The 21,909-nt window shown below is 47.5% G+C and overlaps 1 protein-coding gene across 11 annotated transcripts in view; it reads left to right on the top strand.

The window, feature by feature from the left end:
- The window catches only part of ALPK2 (alpha kinase 2), a 134,593-nt gene that overhangs the window by 71,772 nt on the left and 40,912 nt on the right, over positions 1 to 21,909 (top strand). For 2 of the 11 annotated variants that reach the window (XM_059894492.1, XM_059894494.1), the window contains 2 exons: positions 1,527 to 1,575; positions 15,154 to 18,680. In XM_059894492.1, coding sequence (XP_059750475.1) covers positions 1,527 to 1,575; positions 15,154 to 15,370 — 266 coding nt within the window. In that variant the 3' untranslated portion in view covers positions 15,371 to 18,680. Of the gene's footprint in view, positions 1 to 1,526; positions 1,576 to 6,224; positions 9,869 to 9,949; positions 15,134 to 15,153; positions 20,449 to 21,909 lie in introns of those variants that run through there. The other 9 variants (XM_059894486.1, XM_059894482.1, XM_059894490.1 and 6 more) reach the window with 7 other exon arrangements.

Below are 21,909 nucleotides of genomic sequence, written 5' to 3'. Positions count from 1 at the left end.
GGCTCGAACCCGTGTCCCCTGCATTGGCAGGTGAATTCTTAACCACTGCGCCACCAGGGAAATCCCTAGCTGTTCTTTTCTGAGCCTCAGAAAACAGTGCTCATATGAGGGAGACCCATGGAACTAGGTTGCCATCAGGCCTGACCCCCAGGGCTGGCTTTTGCCAGGGATGCTGGTTCCTTCTTCCACAGCCCAGTCTGGCTTCTGAGCCGCTAGGCCCTTCAGTGAGCAAGTTGCCGGCTGGCCTTGGGGAATATAGTGACCACAGCCTGGCCCGGGTGGGACAAGAGTCGGGGGCCAGAGAAGAGGAGACGAGGCTCAAGGTGGCATAGCACCATGGACCCCATGCCCTGCCGTAAAAGGCAGGTCACTAGATGGCACGGGTGAGATTAAGGCAGCGGTCCACGGAGTTGGAGCCAGTGCCTACAGCCGCGACCCTAGAGAGGCAGGAGCAGAAATGGTAGCTGGTCTGGCAAGGAGATTCTGGGAAGGCCAGAGGCTGTCCGCGCTCTGGGCATCAGAGAGGATTGCCTTCCTCCAGACCTGGGTGAGAGAGGATGGCGCTTTTCGACTGCAGAAGGTGACAGCGACCTTGCCCTTCCCCACCTTGCAAGACAGTAGGACTTTCATTCTCTTTGGATCCCTGGTTCCTTAGCCACTCTCCCATCTGCTCCTGCTGGGAGGGGAGAAGCAAAAAGACTCCTGAGTGCTTGGGATTCTACCAGGGATGCCTATGGCTTTTTTAGGGACCAGCGTGGGAAGCTCAGGCAGCTGTTTTGTTGATTGGGTATCCCGCCCCCCATCCCGCAACTTCCAATGGCTTAATGGAGAGAGGTTGGGATAAGCATCAAAAGGTTAGACCGCGCGTGACATCTCCAGGCCAATGGTTAAAAGTCTACACATAACTCAGTAGTGCTTCCCTGGGTCTAAAGCCGACCCAGAAAACCTTCAGTCCTGAATCCGGATGCCATCTTTCTGGAGATGGGAAACTGTGTGTCTGGAGTCTGACCTTGAACTGAACAAAGGCCACCTTGAACTCTCTCACTGTTGAACTTAGCCAGCCCAGCCCTCACCCACCCCACCTTCTGTTGTACAAGGGCCTCCGCTTTTGATGGAGAACAGGGAACAGGCCTAAGCCCAAATCAGAGCGTTTCTGGGGAGAGAACTCCTGGGACAAGTGACAGGCCTCCCTCCTCCAGCAGAGGCAGTGGACCAGGCAGGCAGAGGACAGCATTCTCGTTTCCGGAGCTGTAAGGGGCATGTGTTGTGAGGCAGCAGGTCCCGCCCCTTGCTCCCCTGACCGGCTGCCTCAGAAGCCTGCCTTGCCCATTGTGGTTCCGTAAAGCTGGATGCACGTCTGAAAGGCTGTCAGCTTCTGCTGATGGAAACAAGGAAGAAAGTATGTGTTTTTGCAGGAAAGGAAATGATGATGGGGCTGACGCTACACCTCCCAGTGAATACATGGTCCCTCTTTTCTGAGGAGCCCCGTGTAACACCAATCCCGTCTTTGCTCTCTCTTCCCATAGGTGTAGGAATGAAGCTGACTGACGTTGGCATAGCAACATTGGCTAAAGGGTGAGTAGAAGAAAAAAGTCAGGTGCATATCACTCATCTCTGGGTTTCCAAACACCTACGGGGCAGATGCTGTTAGGCTGATGTGGGCAGAGGAGATTTCTTGTCCCAACTGCGAAAGACAGATGTTCTTGGGATGAATTCAGTTCACTTCTCTCACTTACCTAAAATATTTATGGACTTTGTTCTTCCAGGGAAACACATTTGTTTCCTAACTTTGAAACAAATAAGAATTCTGAACACATTTCAAGATTGATTACTAACAGGAGGGCCATGGTTGGGGGGAAAAATGCCAGCATTATTGAGGCTCCTTTTAACTAGGAATATTCCGTTTTTCTACATTTAATATCTTCACTATTAGAAGCTTCTTTAAAAATTCTATTTTTGCAATTGAGTGAACTCAGTTTGCATATTTCTAATGTATTTTCCCCATACTTTTCACTAAAAAGTATTTTAGGTGGCTCCCAGACTCCCATGCTGATGATTGATTACACGGGCAAATGGCTATGGAAGGGCTGTGATTAGTGACTATGGTTGTTGTCAGTGGTATTGATTTCCTAATTTAGCATGGGGAGTTGCTTTGCTCACTGTGGGGTGTGCCCGGACAGCACTAAAATAACATTTTACTGGGGTATCTCTTGAACAAACTGGCTCTTCTCACTGCTTTGCTTGACCACTAATGAGGAGAGAGCAGGCTATTTGAGGTTCTTCGTGAAAATAAAGCTCCAGGTTGGAGCTACCATACTTTCTCCCACTGCTGCTCTTCCCATGTACTAGGACCGTTTGTAAGGAGGAAGAAATGGGGGGGGGGGCAAGCAAGTGACTTTTAGAAGGGGTGGCGTGTGTTTTAAAATGGAGGTTTTAGTATGGAGTTTTCTCAAACTAAAAATAGAACTACCATATGTCCCAGAAATTCCACTGCTGGGTATATATCCAAAAAAATTAAAACCGCTAATTCAAAAAGATACATGCACCCCAATGTTCATAGCAGCATTATTTACAGTTGCCAAGATATGGAAGCAACCTAAGTGTCCATCAACAGATGAATGGATAAAGAAGATGTGGTATATATATATATATATATATATACAATGGAATACTACTCAGCCATAAAAAAAAGATTGAAATTTTGCCATTTGCAGCAACATGGATGGACTTGGCATTATGCTAAGTGAAATAAGTCAGAAAGACATTGTGTATCACTTATATGTGGAATCCAAAAAATACAACAAACTAGTGAATATAACAAAAAAGAAGCAGACTCGCAGATATAGAGAACAAACTAGTGGTTACCAGTTGGGGGAGAGAAGTGGGGAGGGGCAAGATAGGGGTAGGGGATTAAGAGGTACAATCTATTAGGTATAAAATAAGCTACAAGGATATATTGTATAACATGGGGAATATAGCCAATATTTTATAATAACTATAAATGGAGTATAATCTTTAAAAAGTGTGAATCACTATATTGTACACCTGTAACATATAATATTGTACATCAACTATACTTCAATTAAAGTAGGCTTTCTTATGGTTGAGATATGATGAAGCTGACAGATCAGGAGACAATTGCCACTGAAAAGAGTTTGTTATTCACAGTTCCCAAGAGGAGGGGGCTTGCCAGGCCATGGGGGGCCACATGGGGAAGCACCAGAGTCAGTCAGGAGGCAGAAGGAGTGAGGGGAAAACATGGATGAGAGCTTTTACTGTGGTTTTTGAGGGAAGGAATAGGTGGGGCTGGGTAAGCAAGCTTGGAATTCACTAGTTTGAAAAGTTCCAGCAGGCTCTGGGGTGTCCGGCTGTCTGGGGTCATCTGGTACCTGCCCTGGGGTGATTAGGGCAGATGGATAGTGGCCCAGAGTGTGAGACCCCAATAGAGGAGATGGTGGGAGTGGGCTGCAGATTGGTTAGTTGGCATGTGAAAGGCATTCTAGAAGGCCAGTCATTTACTATCTCTAGGAATTGGCTAACCCTAGGAAGGGGAGTCTCTCCAGGGCCAGCAAAGCCCCAGATGTCCAAGTGTCAGAAACATGGACAATAAAATAACATGATTAATATAGGTCACTCTCCTACAGCTGGGAACAACTTATTTACTTGAGCTTTCTGGTTATTTCCGACCATTGGCATCAGCAGTGCTTTAACAAGTACTAATTTTCAATGAGTATATGGAGGATGGAAGAAAGTAGAGGGATTTGAAAAAAGTGGAAAGGGGACCACTCTCTTTTAACCTCCAGATCAATAAGTCTGATTCATGAAGTTCTCACCAACTACGCAAAAGCTTCTAATTTGGTTTTAGAACTAAGATGCCGTTGGCATATTTTCCTTCTCAAAATCTGCTCAGTTCCAACATAAAATTGTATTTTCCTATCTCCACACTCCATCCCCCTTGCTGACCGGAGCCCTGTCATATGGGTCAGGGAATCGGGTCATGGCCTTGGGCTTGTGAAGAGAGCACATCAGGAGGGGAGTATGATGCAGTGGGGAGAACAGGGCTTTTAGAAAAAGACTTGGGTTCAGTTCTTGGTCCTGCCACTTACTTCTGATTCTTCTAGTGGTAGCCTTTCTTCTTGGTGTCATAGGAATTTGGCCCATGTGATGAAAAGGGTGACAGTACGGCCTGATTTGCCCAGGACAGTACTATTTCATGCCTGCCATTCTAGCATCCTGTCTAGTTACTCATTTGTCCTGGATAAGTTTCTCCATTGAGAAAATATATGGTACCCCTATTTATGAAGGGCTTTTCCTGGACCCCAGAAAAAATTCCCAAGTTAAAGCTTTCCTTTACAGGCTCCATATTTGCAGAACATTAAAAATTCAGGTCTCATCCAGACCTGGTTTGAATGCTGGGGTCTTATCTTACCAGCTCTGTGGACATGAGACCTGACATTCTCAAAGCCACTGATCTACAGAATGGGGACATGGGGTTGTCTTGAGGATTCCCCAGTTCATCTCTGCATGCAGTCCCTGAAGCTCAGTACATGCTTCATAAATACCTTCCCCCCAACCCATGCCCCAGCCTGACCCCAGGGTAGGCAAGTTCCATACCATTATTTGGAACAACTGTCTACCAAAACAAAGCAGAAACCTGCCCAAGAAGTTTCAAAAACTAAGACAAGCATAAGAGTGATGATTTAAGATATCTTTTAAAAGCATCTTAATGGCTTCCAGGAACCCAGACCATATTTTTTTTTCTCCTAATTTAAAAAAGAAATCCAATCCCTCTGGTTTTGTTCTCAGCTTTAATGTGACTTATCTGGCCTGGGACAGCTGCCCAGCACCCATTAGAGCTGGTAGCTGGAGCCCAGTGCAAAATGTTGTCTATTAAGTGTTACTTACTGCCTCCCTCCCAAGGAGGGGGTGGGAGAGAAGGAAATTCTGAAGTGTCTGAGAAAGATTAGATATTAGGAGTATTAGATCATCTTGTCCATTGTGTTTTTAAAAAAACTTTTATTTGAAGTTTTCTTTTGAAGTCACATTTTTTTTTTTTTCTCCAAAGAAATGTTTCTTAGAAGCACAGTTTTTGAAAAGCTGATAAAAGGGGAAGCTTCTCTGACCAGAGGACAAGGGGCGGGGTCTGGGAGATGTCTTCGGAGGCCCCTGGGGGCTGGGTCCATCCCACCTTCTTACTTGCCAAGTGAGGGGCAGGAGGTGCAGGGAAAGGGGGCAGCCTGCTTATAGGCACAGCCCTATATGGAGTAAGGGGCCCCGAGGGACAGGAGGCGAGGTTCTACTGAAGAAACTCTAGTGAAAGTCAAAGCTGCAGAATGGAGCCCAGGCAATGGGAGAGACTTGCAAAGGGTTCAAGTGCCAAGGCAGCTTACAGACAGGCGAAGAATGGGAAGCAATCTCGAGCAGGGGAAGGAAAGACTGGGGAGGCTGGCAGATGCCAGAGGGCTTCCGGAGAGCAGGAGAGGAGATTGGTGTTTGAGCACTGAGCACCTTCTGTTAATTCTCAGCAAGCAGCCTGCGCAGGCGTCCTTCACCCGTGCTGGAAAGGGAGAGTGGCCCGCTCTCCGGAAGCCTGGGGAATGGGTGCCCCCGTCCTAAGAAGCAGTGCTCCATGTAGGCAGCATTTACACGTGTTCTTTTAATCACGTTATAAAGAACACCAGGTATGGAGAGGAGAAACGGTGAGGAGGCAAATATGACTTACTTTAATAATTATTCACAATGATGATAATAAATTTAAACCAGGAAGAAGAAAATCTCCCCAATTTAGGGTCCACCCTTTTTTGGCTGGCAGTGGTCAGGATCTTCTGCAGGAAGAAGAGCCACTTATTTTCATCTAAAGAAAATATTCCCTGTGACTCAACCTGAGCCCTATGTTTGATTGCGGACGCCCCAGTAAATGGGACCTGGCTTGTTCTCTTGTTTAGTGAAGCCATGATACTATTTTAAGGGTAAACTATTTATAATCTTATAAAAGAAAATAGGGAACCGTCATGACTTATTCATTTTAATGCAACTTTACCTGGTGGTATGAGCCTTAAAACTGAAGCATGGCATATTGTCCTGTGAGCCAGTGATAAGAATGCTGTACCCCAATCACCTGTACCCCAATACCTACAATCCTTCGGCAGTGTTGAGTACCAAAACTTCACGTTACAATGTGTGGCAAATAGGATTGCTTCAACATCGAATAATCCATTTTCTAGGCAGACCCAAGATACTCACGGCACTGTCGAACATATTTCTGATTTGAAATCGCTCGAGCATTTAGAGTTCTCTGAAGGGAGAGAAGGAAAAAATGCCTAATTCCATACCCGAAGACTTGGAAATTTAACCTAATCAAACTAAAATCAGCGTATACCAACACTTGTCGGGGAGCAGAGCTGCACATGTCACAGTGGGTCTTGCAAACACACACCTGTCCCCAGCCAGCAGTTGAGTTTCTGGGGAGATGGTGATATTGCGATTCAGCCACCAGAGGGCACCAGAGCCAACGCTTTTGTCTTCTGTAATCTCTCCCCGCAAAAGCCCACTTCATGTTGGTGAAAAACAAAGAAAAGTACCCTGAGCAGATTTCTTCCCAGGCTGTAAGCATTGAACCAAAAATAGGATCGATATGAATAACCACAAAGGAACCCCTCCCTGTGACCACCAGGCTGCCAGCCAGCATCGTGGCTCTACCTTTGGAAGAAAGAACAATCAGACATAGGATACACGGCATGTGTCAGGCATCCCTGACGTGGAAACCAGATTCAGGAGACTCTGGAGAGAATCACGAATGGCTTGTTCTTGCTGAGCGGCAAATGTGAGGTGATAGGGCCCAAATATCAAGGCAGACGCACAGTGAGGACAACTGCCTCAAGAAAGCAGGCTCTCCTGGCATCGGCGTGATGTCCTATGAGCCACGAAGCAGGAAAAATTAACACCGCCTCCCACATTCAGTCAGCTGAGTTCCAGAAAAAGGATCTGCCACCCATGCCAAGAGCAGCCCACCATGCAGCCCTGTGTGCTATGAACAGACAGAGTGGCAACAGCCACCTGGGATGCTTAACCCAGGCACCAGCCCGAGACACCACCCTGCCTGGAGAGGAAGGGCTGAAACATACTTGTGTGTGGAAGGAAATGGGATCTAATATTCAAGAAACACACCCTGAGATAGGTCGTGGGTGTGCCTGTGTGCACACGGCTTGTGCTATGTGTGTGTGTGTGTGTGTGTGTGTGGTGACTCTGGGCGACTATTTAATGCAACACATGAATCTTCCAGGAGGGGAGGAAACAAAGAGATTTGGAACAGAATTTCCTGACATCCTTTAAGTGCTTTGCACAGCAGGCCCGTGTCGCTGTAGATCCCGGATGTTCTAGCTGACTCACCAACACCAGGCTTTAGGGGACCCGTCTCACAGGCCTAAGGGACCTAATAAAGGCACTTTCACAGCCCAGATATCTGCCTTCCCATTCTGCCACTGCTGTCACCTACCCTGGAAGGCAGCCTGCATCTCATTTAAATCCGATCAAGCCATTAGGTAGCAGAGCTACTTGGCCAGTGGCTGGTTTATTTGGCCAGTCTTTGCCATCAAGCAGGTGTGGAGGCCCATGATGGGAACACTTATTCTCTGCACAATTTTGGCGAGGCTGGCCCTACTGGCAATGCTCCTAGTGTGCGTTCAGAGTCTCCTGGGCCCAGGAGTCAGCCAGGACCCAGCCTGTCCACAGAGCGGGAATAGCATGGCAGTCTCTTGGCCTCCTGTCCAAAGTCTCACAAAAGACAATTCTGTTGAAGCGACTGGAGTTGGAGCCATGGGCTTCCTCCCACTCCCCGACACTACTCACTATTTATCCCCCTGCCCGGTCCATGCCCGGAACCAGAGGGACACAGCCAGGCCCCTAGTCATTTGTCTTCCAGATTCAGAGACAAGTCTGAACTGAAAGAAGATCTCGAAAGATTGATGGACTCGAGACCGCCCCCTGCAGGACAGGCCGGTAGACAGCAGGAGGGAAACGAAGGATGAGGACGTGATAGCCAAGTGTCAGGGGTCACAGAGCGCCTGAGAGGGTAGGGCTGGGTGAAGGCCAGAGTTGTCTGGGAAAAAGCTACAGTGCCTTCAGGAAGGTCTACACAAAGTGCAATGGTGGGGCTCCAGGTTACAGGGATTGAAGAGGGAGATGCCACTAGAAAAAGGCATGGGGGGTATGTGTGTGTGTCTAAAAAGGCCGAAGGGACGGAGCCCATAGAGGTACAGACCGCGGGGCTGAGTGGCGTCCGTTCCAGAGGAGAGGCCCCTGCCTGAGGGTGTCAGGGCTCGTCCAGGGTGGCCTCCACGCCACCCTCCCCGCACCCTGGACGTCGGAGAAGGTGCTCTTCTGAGGAGACTGGTGCTCTCGCCTTACCTTCCGGGCCCTGTGGCCCTGAAGGGGCCCCCCATATGCAGGTGGAATGAGGGTGGGGCTTTGGGGGTCGGAGCTCTGTGGCCTGGGACAGCAGCTCCATCTCAGACTGCCTGTTTCATGGCTGTCTTGTCCCCCGTATCCCCTCCTTGGCTCTCTTGGATCCCGACTTCAGATTCCATTTCAGATATTAAGGTGAGGACCGCATGCTTCCTGCACAGCCACGGGGACGGGCCTCATGGCCTCGAGAATGGACCCATAGTAGACATCTGGGGCCCCCTCTTCTCCCCTGGGGCCCCTCTCTGCTCCCTCGTCCTAGGGCTCACGTCACAGAGGCCCCCCTGGATTTGGGGCGCCTTCAGAAGGCGTCAGAGCAGAAAGCTGGCAAGCGTGCGGGGCTGCTGGAATGGCCTTGCTAGCAGAACAGAGAACCAGACTGTGGGCGTGCCGCTGCCCTCCGGCTTTCTCCCAGCCTGGGTGGATGTCAGGGAAGAAAGTGCCAGGGCTTGTTTCCACGGAGGCACCGTGGCTCTTGCTTAATGGAGGCCTGAGGGCAGGGGCTGTGGCGGCCTCGAGAAGGACGGAGAGGCTGGCAGCCATGCGAAGGGGCCAGGCTTTGTTCTAAGGGAGGTGGAGCCTTCTGAGCCGTTTTGTGACCATGATCTGACTTACACCCGGGGTGGCCATGGGATGCGCCCCGGACAAGGCGAGAAGCAAGGACGACCACCAGGAGGCTCTGGCGATAGGCCGGGGTAGGTGGTGTTGGCTGGACCGGGGTTCCCATGGTGTTTGGGGGCTGAGGTCCCCTGTCTAGAGGGGACCTCCAAGGTCAGCTTGGAGACGGGAGCAGAATACAACTTCTCTGGGCAACGGATTTGGTTACGGTACATTGTCCCCCCCCCCCCCCCCCCGAAGGCCCAGTGACTCTTATGGTAGCAGTTTGCAAAGTGGTCATGTGAAAATAAGATGGCTGTTGTCAAATAATCTAGGGAGACCTGGCTTGAATAAGTGTAGGAGGTTTCCTCCCTATGAGACTTCACAGGGTCTTTCAAGAGCCGATGTGTATTTTGAACCCCAAAGGGGCAAGGAGAGCAATTATATAGCATTTTTCACAGTATTTACAACACAGAATTATTATTTTTTTCAAAGCATCTTGTGGGGCTCTTGTTCCTTGGAACATATTTTGGGAAACACTGAGTACCCACAAGAAAAATGACATAGCATGGCTTATGAACCTTCCACAAACGGCCTCCGGCCTCGTCTCGCCTCAGGATGCCTGTTCTTGCTCAGAAGGTCCTCTGAACTTCTGTCCATGCTGTTACCCCTGCCAGATAAACCCAGAGCCATTATTCCTCCATGAAACATCCTTAGAACCCACCAGGCAGTGGGGAAAAAATCACATCCCTGGGTTACTGTAGCCCTTTATCACAGCATAATATAATTATTTGTTTATGTGTCTGTTTCCCCTGCAAGATGCCAGCTTTCTGGAAAAGAGCCACGTACGTTATTAATCCTTTTCAATCCCCCTACAATGTCTGCCATACAGCTGGTGCCCAGTGAATGAAGAAATGAATGAACAAACATGAAGAAATGGAGATATTGATGGAATGGCAGGAATTACTAGATGGTTCCAGAGCGGGCAGCTCCCTTAGTGCCCTTTCTTTTCCACATAGGTGACAATCGATTCTACCTGTTCATAAATTCAGCCCTGGCTTTATTTTGCACACAGACACGGCACATGCCGCCCACCCCACCCAAACTAGGGGGTTTATTTCAATTCCTCCCCTCCATCCTCAACCTGAATTCCAAGTCCTTCTAGCCGTTCCTCATAAATTAAAATTTTCTTTAGAAAGCATCTCAGACTAAAACATCTGTTATAAATAGTTTCTGGCTTGCTTCTAAAAGGGTTACCAATGTGGGGATTCTCTATAGGTTTTTCTTGTCTCACTGAGTTTTCTTTAAACGAGTCCTTTATTAAGCGAGACAAGAACCTTGATTTCTTCCATGCAGCCAGAGGTGGGAGTTCCTGCAGCTTTGCTCCACCCCCTCCCTTCTCAGGGCGTGTTTGGAGGCAGTAAATTGCACAGGGAAGCCGTGCTAAGCTGAGGGAGAAGCCGACCATTGCTGTCAAGTGGTGGTTTTCCTATGAGTCCAAAAGGCTGTGCCATCCATTATCAGCAAGAGAGGAAAGAGGACTCGCTTTTAAGGAAGAAGTCAGCCTTGCATGGTTTCCAACACATATTGAATAAATCTGTGTAATCCTCAACAAAATATTAGCCAACAGAATCCAACAACACATAAAAAGGACCATATACCGTGATCAAGTTGGATTCATTCCAGGGTCACAAGGATGGTTCAACATACGCAAATCAATCAGTGTGATACACTCCATCAACAAAAGAAAAGACAAAACCCACATGAGCGTCTCCATAGATGCAGAAAAAAGTGGGTATAGAGGGAACATATCTCACCATTATAAAAGCCATTTATGACAAACCCGCAGCCAACATAATACTAAATGGTGAAAAGCTGAATAAATCTGTGTGGAGCGAAAGCAGGATGTAAAAATAGCCTCCGAGCTCCTCCTGAAGTGGATTGCGACAGTGTGATTTTACAAAGTTGTATGACACAAATGTCAAGAAGGAAAGAGAGCCGTTTTCCGATTTAAAGAGGTTTCTGAAGTCAAAGAAGGATGATGTGAGATCATTCACACTTTAGTCTATCTCCTTGCTACTCCAAGGGGGGGGGGGTCCCTGGACCAATGGCATCAGCATGGGTTCAGAGCTTGTTAGAAATGCAGCATCTCACACCCCACCCCAGACCTACTCAATCCAAGCCAGCACTTTAGCAAGGCCCCTGCATGATGTGTATGCCCCACTCCCATCCAAGGGGCAAGATATTTATGAAAATACTCTGCTGGATGATGTTTAGTAGAATAAATTTATTGTTCCATGCTTGGAGATCGTGAGAGAAGATGGATAATTTAAAGCGATGGGCTAGAAAATTATACTAATTTGAGGATAAGGATACAAAGACTCAGTTAATAAAATTCAATAGAACTAAGGTTTCTAAAAATGGAAATGTGTGAGAAAGTTCTCAAATACAGGTTATTTTTTCCCATTGTATTAGAGTCCTCAGGCTTCCAAAATGAATCATCACAAAACCGGGTAGCTTAAAACAATAGAAATGTGTCCTTTCCCAGTTCTGGAGGCTGAAAGTCTAGAGTCAGGCAGCAGGGTTGGTTTCTCCTGGAGGCTCTGAGGGAGAATTTGTCCCCTCCTCTCTCCTACGTTCCAGAGGTCGTTGCCATCCTCAGCGTTCCTTGACTTGTAGATTACGACTCCCATCTCTGCCTCTGTTGTCACGTGCTATTCTCCCTGTGTGTCTATATACTCTCCTCTTCTTACACAGACGCCAGTAAGATGTCCTTATTGGATTAAGGGCCCGCTCTACTCCAGTATGACCTCACCTTAATGACATCTGCAATGACACTGTTTCCAAATAAGGCCACATTCTGAGGTTCTGGGAAGGACATGACTTTTGGGGGAGACACTATTCGACCCAATACATTCATCCAACAAGAACAACAATGGCGAGTGTCTGCAATGGGGGCCTTGCTGGAGAGATGTCATGATGCTTCAAATTTGTGGTCCCCTCCAATCCTGAGGGTGGCGGATGGCACACGTGGCATGCAAGGTGGACCACAAGCAGGAGAGCCTGGATTTTTCATTTCTTGGGTGTATGAGCACTTGGTGTAATTGAACTTGTGTCCTTTGGAAAAACTCCGGGTTAACTGATCTAGGAACACAAACGATGTTGCCCTGTTTTCTTCCCAGGCAGCAGTAATGGCTGTGAGTTTGAGAGAATAAGAGGTCAAATAGAAGCCCAGCAGCCCTGGCTGAGACAGAGACCAAATTGAGAAAGGAGAAAGATTTTTAATTCTGCAGATGCTAGGTAGCAAAAATAGTCTACACCTGAGATAGCTGGGGAGGGACGTTCCATATTGCCTGGGAGGCCCATTTGAGAGTCCAGCATTGGATGGAGAGAGAAAAGGAAGTTTAGCAGTGTGATCTGGAGATGCCCTGGGCCGAGATGAGGCGGCTCTGAGGATGGGGCCGGCATACATTCATTTCTTCCCTTGACCTTTATTGAAAAGCCTCCCTAGACAGGTATTCTGGACATAAAGTAGTGTCCTGGGGGAGATCAGTCTGTGCACGGGAAGGCATACCCTGAATTCTGAGAAGTGGATGTAGTTCTCACAAGGATACAGGGAAGATGCAGGAGAGATTTCTTCTCATGGTGTGAGAGAGGGGAGGCGCCACAGAAATGCACTCGAGCTGGGGCTTGAAGGAAGCCAGGGGCTGAGTCAGGGGCTCCTTGACTGAGCAAACCTGCCTTCATTCTAGGGCCTTGCCCCGTCTGCGTGCGGCCTTCTGTAGTAAAATCGGCCCCGGTCTCTGCTGCCTACTCTGGCTTTCCCGGAGGAGTCTAAAGAAGGTGCTAGGTTCCTAGGAAGAGATCTGGGCTCCACCCAGCTGGGCTGCCCAGAAGTCCTGCTCCTTTGTCCCAAACTCAGCCATTCCCATTTCAGAAGGTGGGAACCATTATGTAAGGGCTCATTTGTTACGCAGCATTACACACTTGGCCGCCAGGCTGGGCTTAAGAAGCAACTAGCAAATTTTCTGGGAGGTTGCAGTGTGAATTAGTGATTCTTCTCTGCTGAGACTAGGTGTTGTCTGAATGTTTACAAGCCTCAAGGCAGCTTTAGACAGATGACCGTGACTTGTTTCCAATGTGCTTCCATAGGGAGGCTGCCTTTGATCATCCTAGTTTGAGAAGCTCAGGAGTCGGTGTGAGACAAGTGGGGCCTCCCTGGCAGGAGGATGGGATTAGGCTTTCCATTCCATCTGACAATCACAGGTCCAGGTGGCTTCGCATCCCTCCGGGGCGTGCTCAGGCACCAAGGAAATGCAGGCAGGCTCTTTCAGCTATTCTCAGGACCTCCTACAGGAGAAGACAGAAATGTAAAGATGACATGGTTGGCAGTGGCATTTCTTTCTACCCTGCTAGAGTCAACACCTGTCTTGGGCTGACTTTTTCTTCAACGAGGGAGTTTGGCTTTTAAAAATGGAGTCATTTTTCACAAGAAAATGTACTGTGGGCTCCCAGGGAGAGGGGGAAGAGCCGTTTCCCTTCAAGGAGGAGGAAGGGCAGGCTGGATTTGTAACAAACACGTCAGGATGGAGCTGCTCACTGATGCTTTGGCTTCAGAGATGAAAGAAATCTTGCAGGCCCTTAACAGCCTAAAACCCAGCTTGGGTTTCCTAGGGAAAAGCGCACAAGTCCCAGTCCATTCAATTCAGGTCTGTTGGCCTTTATGGTTTCTACCAGCAAATGAAGGAGACCCAATTTCTTGATTCATATTAGCTACAGATTCAGCGCAATGCCAGCATTGCAGACTTCCTTTTGCCAATTAGCGTTTGGCCCTACTAATCAAATGCAGCAGAACTCGCTCACACCCAGCAGGACCAGTTTCCTAGGCAGGCAGCCTGTGTGGTCACATAAGGCCCCACACTCAGATGGGCCTGGGCTTCGTTTAATGCATGTTCTGCTGTTGTCATCTTGAAAGTCTTAATAATTATTGCCCAAGGAACCCATGTTTTCGTTTTGCACTGGGCCCTGAATATTATGTCGATGGTCTCATATGCCATCCACACCCCTGCATATCCTCTTTGCCAGGCAAATCCCATATCCTTCAATCTCAGCTTCAGCATCCCTTCCACAGGAAGCCCCTACCAGCTGCACCAACTATAACCTTGACAACTATAATACAGCCTGGCCAGCATTAATTGAATATCATCCACTGTACGTCATGCGCTGATCTAGGTGGTTTGTATGCATTTCCTCATTGTCATCCTCTCAGCAGCCCTTCACCAGCTTTCTTGCTGGATTTTGGAGATTTGGGGGCATGGGGACTTGTCCATTCAGGAGGACACTTACCTCCCATGATTGATCGAGATGTGAAAACACAGTCATTGACGATTTGAATATGAAATGTCCCAACCCAAAGGAACAGCCCCTGAGACCACTCCAGGCAGGTCAGCAGGGTCCCTCCAGGAGCCTACCAGAGGCAGAGGCCCAGATTCTTCTCGTCCTGAGGAGAAGATGCAGTGTCACAGGAGAGAGCCCTTCTGCAGGAGGGAGACTCAGAGGGCTGCACCCTGGTCTCTTCTCTCACACCCACTTGCTTTGTTGTCTTAGGATGGCCGCACAGCCTCTCAGCCTAAACTCCTTCAATGATAAGTGGAAGGGTCTAAACTCAACTTCTTCCAGCCCCAAAGTTCTAGATTTCTTTGTTCAGAACCTCTGGATGGGATGGGATGGCTTTCAGATCACCAAGAGATCTTCTAATTTTTATGGAGATGGTCCAGCACTAGTCACTATGACTAAAAAAAAAAAAAAAAAAAGCTATAAAATGCTGACATAGCAGAACTGTCAACCCCTAGAACATTTGTCTGATCATAATCTTTGGTCTTTACTGCATGCCAGTTGGTCTTTGCCTTTACTTCATTCCACAAGTTTTGTTTTTTCTACCAATAGTTACGTCAACCATTTGGCCATTCTTGCCTAAAGTAGGAATAAATATATTTTCACACACCATTAGTTTCCCCGCTGAAACGTTTCTTTTAATGTTGGTGAAGGGTCCTGTTTAAAAAAAAAAAAATTGTTTCCCTCCACCCAAACTCATAGGTACAAAGGATTTAAAGGCAACCATTCCATGACCTTCATTGATCAGTTTAAAGCGCTACACCAGTGTAACAAGTATTGTAAAATGCTGGGGCTGAAGTTGCTTCAAAACAACAGCCAGAAACAGAAGAAACCAAGCATCGGGAAAAGCAAAATTCAGCCAAACTGCACAACCGTGAAGAAGACGGCATCTGGGACCCCAGCAGAAAAGAAAACCTAACATCTCCTGTTAACTAACGGTCACCGGCTGGCAGCACACAGCCCTGTGGGTAGAAATTTGAAAACACCCTGGAGGGAGCACACAGCCTGCAGAGAGCAGCGTGACAATCCTTATTCCCAGCTGCCTGTACTCCGAGCTGCTTCCAAAGCCATCACCTGCTGTCTTCACTGGGGTGATTTCGGAGCAGGATTTGTGAGCAGGCTTATGGAGAGACTGAATCCATTGTCAGTCTCAAAGAAGTCCATCCTTGTCTATACCGTTAGCCTTTGTACCAACCTCACATTATGTGTCTGTTTGTGTATTTGCACGTGGTTGTCTCGTTACGGACTTGGTCCTGAGCAGGGTCTGTCCACAGCCCCAATCCTCCCCACCCCCATTCCTAACCTCAGAATTCCTGGACACATCCAGCTGCTATATCAACAGAAAACGTGAATTCCGTCATTGGGTCTATCTGTCGCACTAGAGTCGATTATGCTTTTGTAGCTGGAGGGGGGCTTCTGAAACGTCGGGCCACTTCCCATCATTACTCACATATCTGGTTAGAATGTTCTGTTTAATTAAATTCATCTTTAGACAAAAAGTGTAAGATGCATGTATTAGTACAGACACTTTTCTTTAGAATTTGTGCCCTATTTCACATTCCTCCAGGATTAGTAATTTCCTAATACGTCTCCCGGAGCACAAATATTTGCATCTGTGTTTTTCCCCATTCTTCTTATAAGCACTACTTCCAGTTTGATCCACTTCCCACTTTGCTCTCTAAATCCAAGCTCCCTAAACCCAGGGCTGCCCCATGTAGGATTACTCTGGAAGATGCGTACAAATCCTGGCTGGGACACACAAGCTCACAGGGTCCTTCCTGGTCCCACCCACCCATTCCAAAGGGGTCTCCTTCCTACCAGTCTGGGTCCTGCCCAGCTGTGGAGCAGAATGGCCACAGCAGTTCACACTGGGCAAGAGGAAACGCTGTAAGGACAGCTCAGGGACTGTTTCATGCACCCCAAACTATAAGAACATCTCAAGCCCCAACAGTGTGTTGCTGTTATTGTCTAAGTAATAGACTATTTTTTTAGAGCAGTTTTACGTGTACCAAAAAATGAGTGGAAAGTACAAAGAGATCCCATATGGGCCCTTACCGCCATTCCATATTTCCCCCTATTATTAGCATCTTAACGTTAGTATGATACGTTTCTTATCATTGAGGAGCCACTATTGACACCTTATGATTCATTAAAGTCCATAGTTTACATTTCAGTCCACTCTTTGTAATCACACTCTCTGGGTTTTGACACACATACAGTGACATGTATCCACCGTCACAACATCACCCACGGTCGTTTTGCTGCCCTAAAAATCCCCTGTGTTCCACCGGTTTCTCCCTCCTTCCCCGGAGACCCAACTCCTGGTAGCCACCGGTTGTTTTACTGTCTCCGTAGTTTTGCTTTTTCCCAGAAGGTCACAAAGGAGGAAACCTACAGGATGTGTGTGGCCTTTTCAGATAGCTGGTTGTTTTTGAAGATGATTCAACTAGTCCCTGACCAGGGAGGATTATTAGGCCTCCTCCTCTGAAGAGGCTCCTCAAACTGAAAGCGGACACGAACCCCCTGGGATCTTGTGAAAATGCAGGCTCTGATTCGGTGGGTCCGGGGTGGGGCCTGAGACTCTGCATTTCCATAACGCTCCCAGGGGATCTGCGGACTGGCCTGGGACCACACTTAGGAGGGGTGTCTGGATCACAGGGAGGAAGGGCCTGAAATGTTGAGGGGAGTGGCTAGGCCTAGAGTTCAAACAGCAGTCGGCTGGAGGAGGCATCCGGCTGCTTCAGTTCTGGGAGGGAGCAACGTGGAGACAAAGAGAATCAGGGCCGCAGCGCTCACAGCACAGGGTGGTCACCGTGTGCAGGCCCTCCCGGGCGGCAGGCTTCCACAGGAGGCTCCTGGCTGCTTCCGCTTGAGAATACTGCTCTCCACGGGCATGGGGTTTAGATGAAAAAGAGGACATAGATGCGATTTTTGTTTTGAAAAGAGATTTGAAGGAGAAAACGCGTCAGCTACGGACAGTTCATCTTTTCAGAAAATCTGTCGTCTCCAGCTTTTCTTCTGAAATGACTCCCCCAGCTACAGATTACAAAATGCTCATTTTTTCTATGAGGCAGCCTGTAGCCTGCTTTCCCTGCAGAGATCCTGCAGATGTATTTGGCGGTGGAGTTCCAGAAAGTTCCATAAGAACAAAAAAGCGCAGGGCACATTTTGATTGAAATTAGTGTATATACATCAGTGTGGGTGTGACCAGAGACCCTCTCTTTGGTAATAATTTGTAATTACAAAAAATATCAACGCAAGTGTTCAAAAAAATTACGGAAAGGTACAAAATGAAAAGTCAAAGTCATCCTGTAACCCTCCTCCCCCCACCCAGCCCGAGCTGGCTTTGAATTTGGACTTGGAGAGACAGTGGAAAGGAAAGGATTTTCTCCCGGATCTGGCATTTTGCAGGCAGCCCACAGGGTGGGTGCATGGAGCTGTCCCTGCCTCCTTTTACAGATGCTTAGCTGCTTTTTCAAAGTGCCCTTATTGTTTATCATAATCTGATTTCATCTGTTTATAAACATTTGGAGGACCAGGGACAGAAGGGGTGCCCACAGTGGGATCTGTCACAGCCAGCGCTCCCAGGGATGGCCTTTGTGGGGCTGTCTGGCCATCTGTCCAGCCACCCAAACCTTGACCTTCTGTTCTGAGATGAATGACGGTTTTCCTCGCACAGTCTACTAACAGGCTGAGTGTGCCGTGAGCTCTTACACCAAAGGAGTTTTTCTGGGGTCTCAGAAATGCCCACACCCGTTGCCATTGTTCTAGCTCACTTTGCACCACATCCAGTTCCTATGGTTTTTCCCGTCTGTCTCTGGAAGTGTGAGGTGCTAGGAGGTCTATAAACACAACAGACACTCAACCCCGGGTGGAGCTGGGACAGCCTGGTGGGTCCAGCTGGAGATTTGGTGCCTGATGCCTGCAGGGTTGTCATATGCATGCAAGCATCTCCGTTTCCTAAAGGGCTCCACGGCGGAGCTCCGTGAAGGGCAGATGACAAAAAGAAATGACAGCTCATTAAAATGGGCTGGTGTTTTCAACAGCAGGTTTATCACTAATGAGGATGGCAGAGAGATGAGGACTTCTTGCCAGTGGCGTCCTGTTCTGGAGAGGTCTGGTTTGGGATCCGTGTGAATATTTCACATTATCTTGTTGTATCAGCACCTCCCCAACCATGCTTCTGATAAGCCTCCTAATAGCAAAGGGTTTCGATAGATTCTTATTAAAAAGAATGCCAAAAGAAGTAACAATTATTTTCTAATTATAAAGTGTTCTCTTTTCTAAATATGCATCCTGTTTTGTGTGTGTGTCGGGCACGTGTTCAACTGTTTGCAGGTGGGGGGAGCTGGCCTCGGCCCGGTCCTGGCCTGCTTCCTTTGTGTACGCTCTGCTCTGCTGGCCCAGTGTGCGCAAAAGTGAACAGATGGGCATTTCTCCCCCATTCAGATCTGCAGACGCCACTTGGGCTTAAATAGTTCTAAAAAATCAAAGAGACACAAAACCCTCTTCTGCCTTCCAGCAAAGGGTATGTTTTCCAACTCTCTGCTGTAGCAGCTCTGAAATCCTCCGAGAACTGGCTTGTTCTAAACTGTTCTATAAAAGCTGAAAGGCAAGACGGACCGCCAGGTTCATCTGTGTGGTCATGTGAGCACAGACTTCCACTTGACAGATGCAGTGAACAAATATTTAAACTGCAAATGGTACCACAAGATCAAGAATTTTTTAAATTCTATTTTTTATGAGAGGCCCACATGGACCAAGGTAGAAATCATCTCAGAGGCTTTTTTCAAACATTACATGCTCTTTATCAGATACTAAGAAAAACCAGTCTGTCAGCTTCTTAGGGACACAAACTTTCATTTTAGCACCAGAAGCAATTCTGATGGGATGTCTCACCTCCATCTTCCTCTCCAGCCCATCCCTTCCTCTTTCTCTGTCTACCTCTACATGAATGGTAAGGTAGTCGTTGCTTCCCAGAGTTACATTGTCCACAATACTTTCTTTGGTGTCTGTATTAGTTTCCTGGGGCCGCTGTGACAAAGTACCACAAACTGGGTGGCTTAAACAACAGAGATTGATTGTCTTATGCTTCTGGAGGCTGGAAGTCCCAGCTCGAGGTGTTGGCAGGGCCACGCTCCCTCACGGTGATAGAGGAAGCTCTGTTGCAGCCCCTTTCTTAGCTTCTGGTAGTTCCTTGACCTATGGCAGCATGAGTCCAATCTTCACGTGGAGTTCTCCCCAAGTGCGTGTCTGGGTCCACATTTTCCCTTCTTATTATAAGGACACCAGTCATACTGGATCAGGACCCTTCCTAATGACCTTTTTTTTGACTTGATTACCTCTGTAAAGGCCCTATCTCCAACACAGGTCACATTCTGAGGTCCCTGGGGGTTAGGACTTCACCGTATGAGTTTTTGCAGGGACAATTCAACCCAAATTGTGTCCTTGTCTTTCACACAGGAGAAGTGGGACTGTTGCCCCCTTGAGTTGTGCAGCGGGTCAGCTGTGAAAATGAGGAGTGTCACAGCCAAGCATATTTATACACTGATAATTCCCAAATTATCTCTCTGAACTCCAGACCCATCTATGTAATAGCCTCGTCAACATCTCCATCTGCATCACATCCATTGAGCTCTTATCTCTTACGAGAATCTGATTGCTACAAACCTATTCCAATACCACTTGTTAATAAAGGAGCTGGGGGTGACCTAATCTCCCCGAACCCAACTCCCTCATCTGATAAATTGTCACTGAATCAAACTTGCGTTCTTTCGCCCTCCTGTGGTAAAGCCAATCTACTGACACTGGGTTGTGATAAAGGAAAGTGCAGTGTTTATTGCAGTTGCCAAGCAAGGAGTACGAGCAGCTCATGCTCAAAAGACCTGAACTCCCTGATGGATTTCAGGGAAAGGTTTTTAAAGACAGATCGAGGGAGAGTTGTGGGGTGCATGCTCAGCTCGTGGACATTTTTCTTTTTCTTTTTTTTTTTTTAAATTCTGCTCTTTTTTTTTTTTTTTTAAATTATTTATTTATTTGTTTATTTTTGGCTGTGTTGGGTCTTCGTTTCTGTGCGAGGGCTTTCTCCAGTTGCGGCGAACGGGGGCCACTCTTCATCGCGGTGCGCGGACCTCTCACCGTCGCAGCCTCTCTTGTTGCGGAGCACAGGCTCCAGACGCGCAGGCTCAGCAGTTGTGGCTCACGGGCCCAGTTGCTCCGCGGCATGTGGGATCCTCCCAGACCAGGGCTCGAACCCGTGTCCCCTGCATTGGCAGGCAGATTCTCAACCACTGCACCACCAGGGAAGCCCTCGTGGACATTTTTCTAATTGGTTGGTGGTGAGGTAATCAAGAGTCAACATCATCAACTTCCTGGTTCCAGCCACTCTGGGGTCTACGTGCTTGAGGTCAGCATGCAGTTAATTTCCTCCACCTGGTGGGGATTTCAGTACCTGCAAAACAGCTCAAGGATATGGCTCAGAATATTATCTATAGCCCCTGAAGAGGAACTAAAATTCTTTGTTTTATGGCTAAACTCCTATTGTGTCTTGCTTCACTGTTTTCCTTGGTTTCTGCAATTTTCCCTTCTCTGACTAAATTTGCTCTTTGGAACTCAGGGAAGGCTTAGGAGGCTAAGGTTTTTCTATAAACAAGAGGCAGAGAACACAGCAGAGTCCAGCTTGGTTACAAAATGAGTAATGATACCTAACTTGCAAAGATATGAGAATTAATTTACATATAAAAATAACTGACCTAGGGCTTCCCTGGTGGCGCAGTGGTTGAAAATCTGCCTGCCAATGCAGGGGACACGGGTTCGAGCCCTGATCTGGGAAGATCCCACATGCCGCGGAGCGACTGGGCCCGTGAGCCACAATTACTGAGCCTGCGCGTCTGGAGCCTGTGCTCCACAACAAGAGAGGCCGCGATAGTGAGAGGCCTGCGCACTGCGATGAAGAATGGCCCCCACTTGCTGCAACTGGAGAAAGCCCTCACACAGAAACGAAGACCCAAACACAGCCATAAATACATAAATAAATAAATAAAATATTAAAAAAAAAAAAAAAAAAAATTTAAAAAAAAAAAAAAAAAAAAAAATAACTGACCTAGGGTGGCTTTCAATAAATATGAATCATTACAACTTCCAAGCTTTTATATACTTCTTAGCTTGGAGAAGTTATTTATCTATAAATATCTATATCTCACTCATAATAGAGGAATGAGCTTCATGAATCATTCTACTATTCACGAGGGCAAAAATCGTACAATAAAACATCACCTAAAAATGACCTACAACTGTAAATAAACTATATTTTTCCTTATCATTGATATTCAGAAAAGAGGAAAATGAGAAGAAATCATGTCATACAGTGGATTGATGTAATGCATTTTTTTCAGGCTTCAGTTTTCAAGTCATTTTACAATGTTTTATTGGTCCCAGGCTATACAGTCCCTCTATTAA

This window comes from Balaenoptera ricei, chromosome 14 (genome assembly GCF_028023285.1).
Source record: "Balaenoptera ricei isolate mBalRic1 chromosome 14, mBalRic1.hap2, whole genome shotgun sequence".
Taxonomy (NCBI): Eukaryota; Metazoa; Chordata; class Mammalia; order Artiodactyla; family Balaenopteridae; genus Balaenoptera; species Balaenoptera ricei.
The sequence above is the reverse complement of the archived record's forward strand: the minus strand, read 5'-3'. Positions and strand labels throughout refer to the sequence as shown.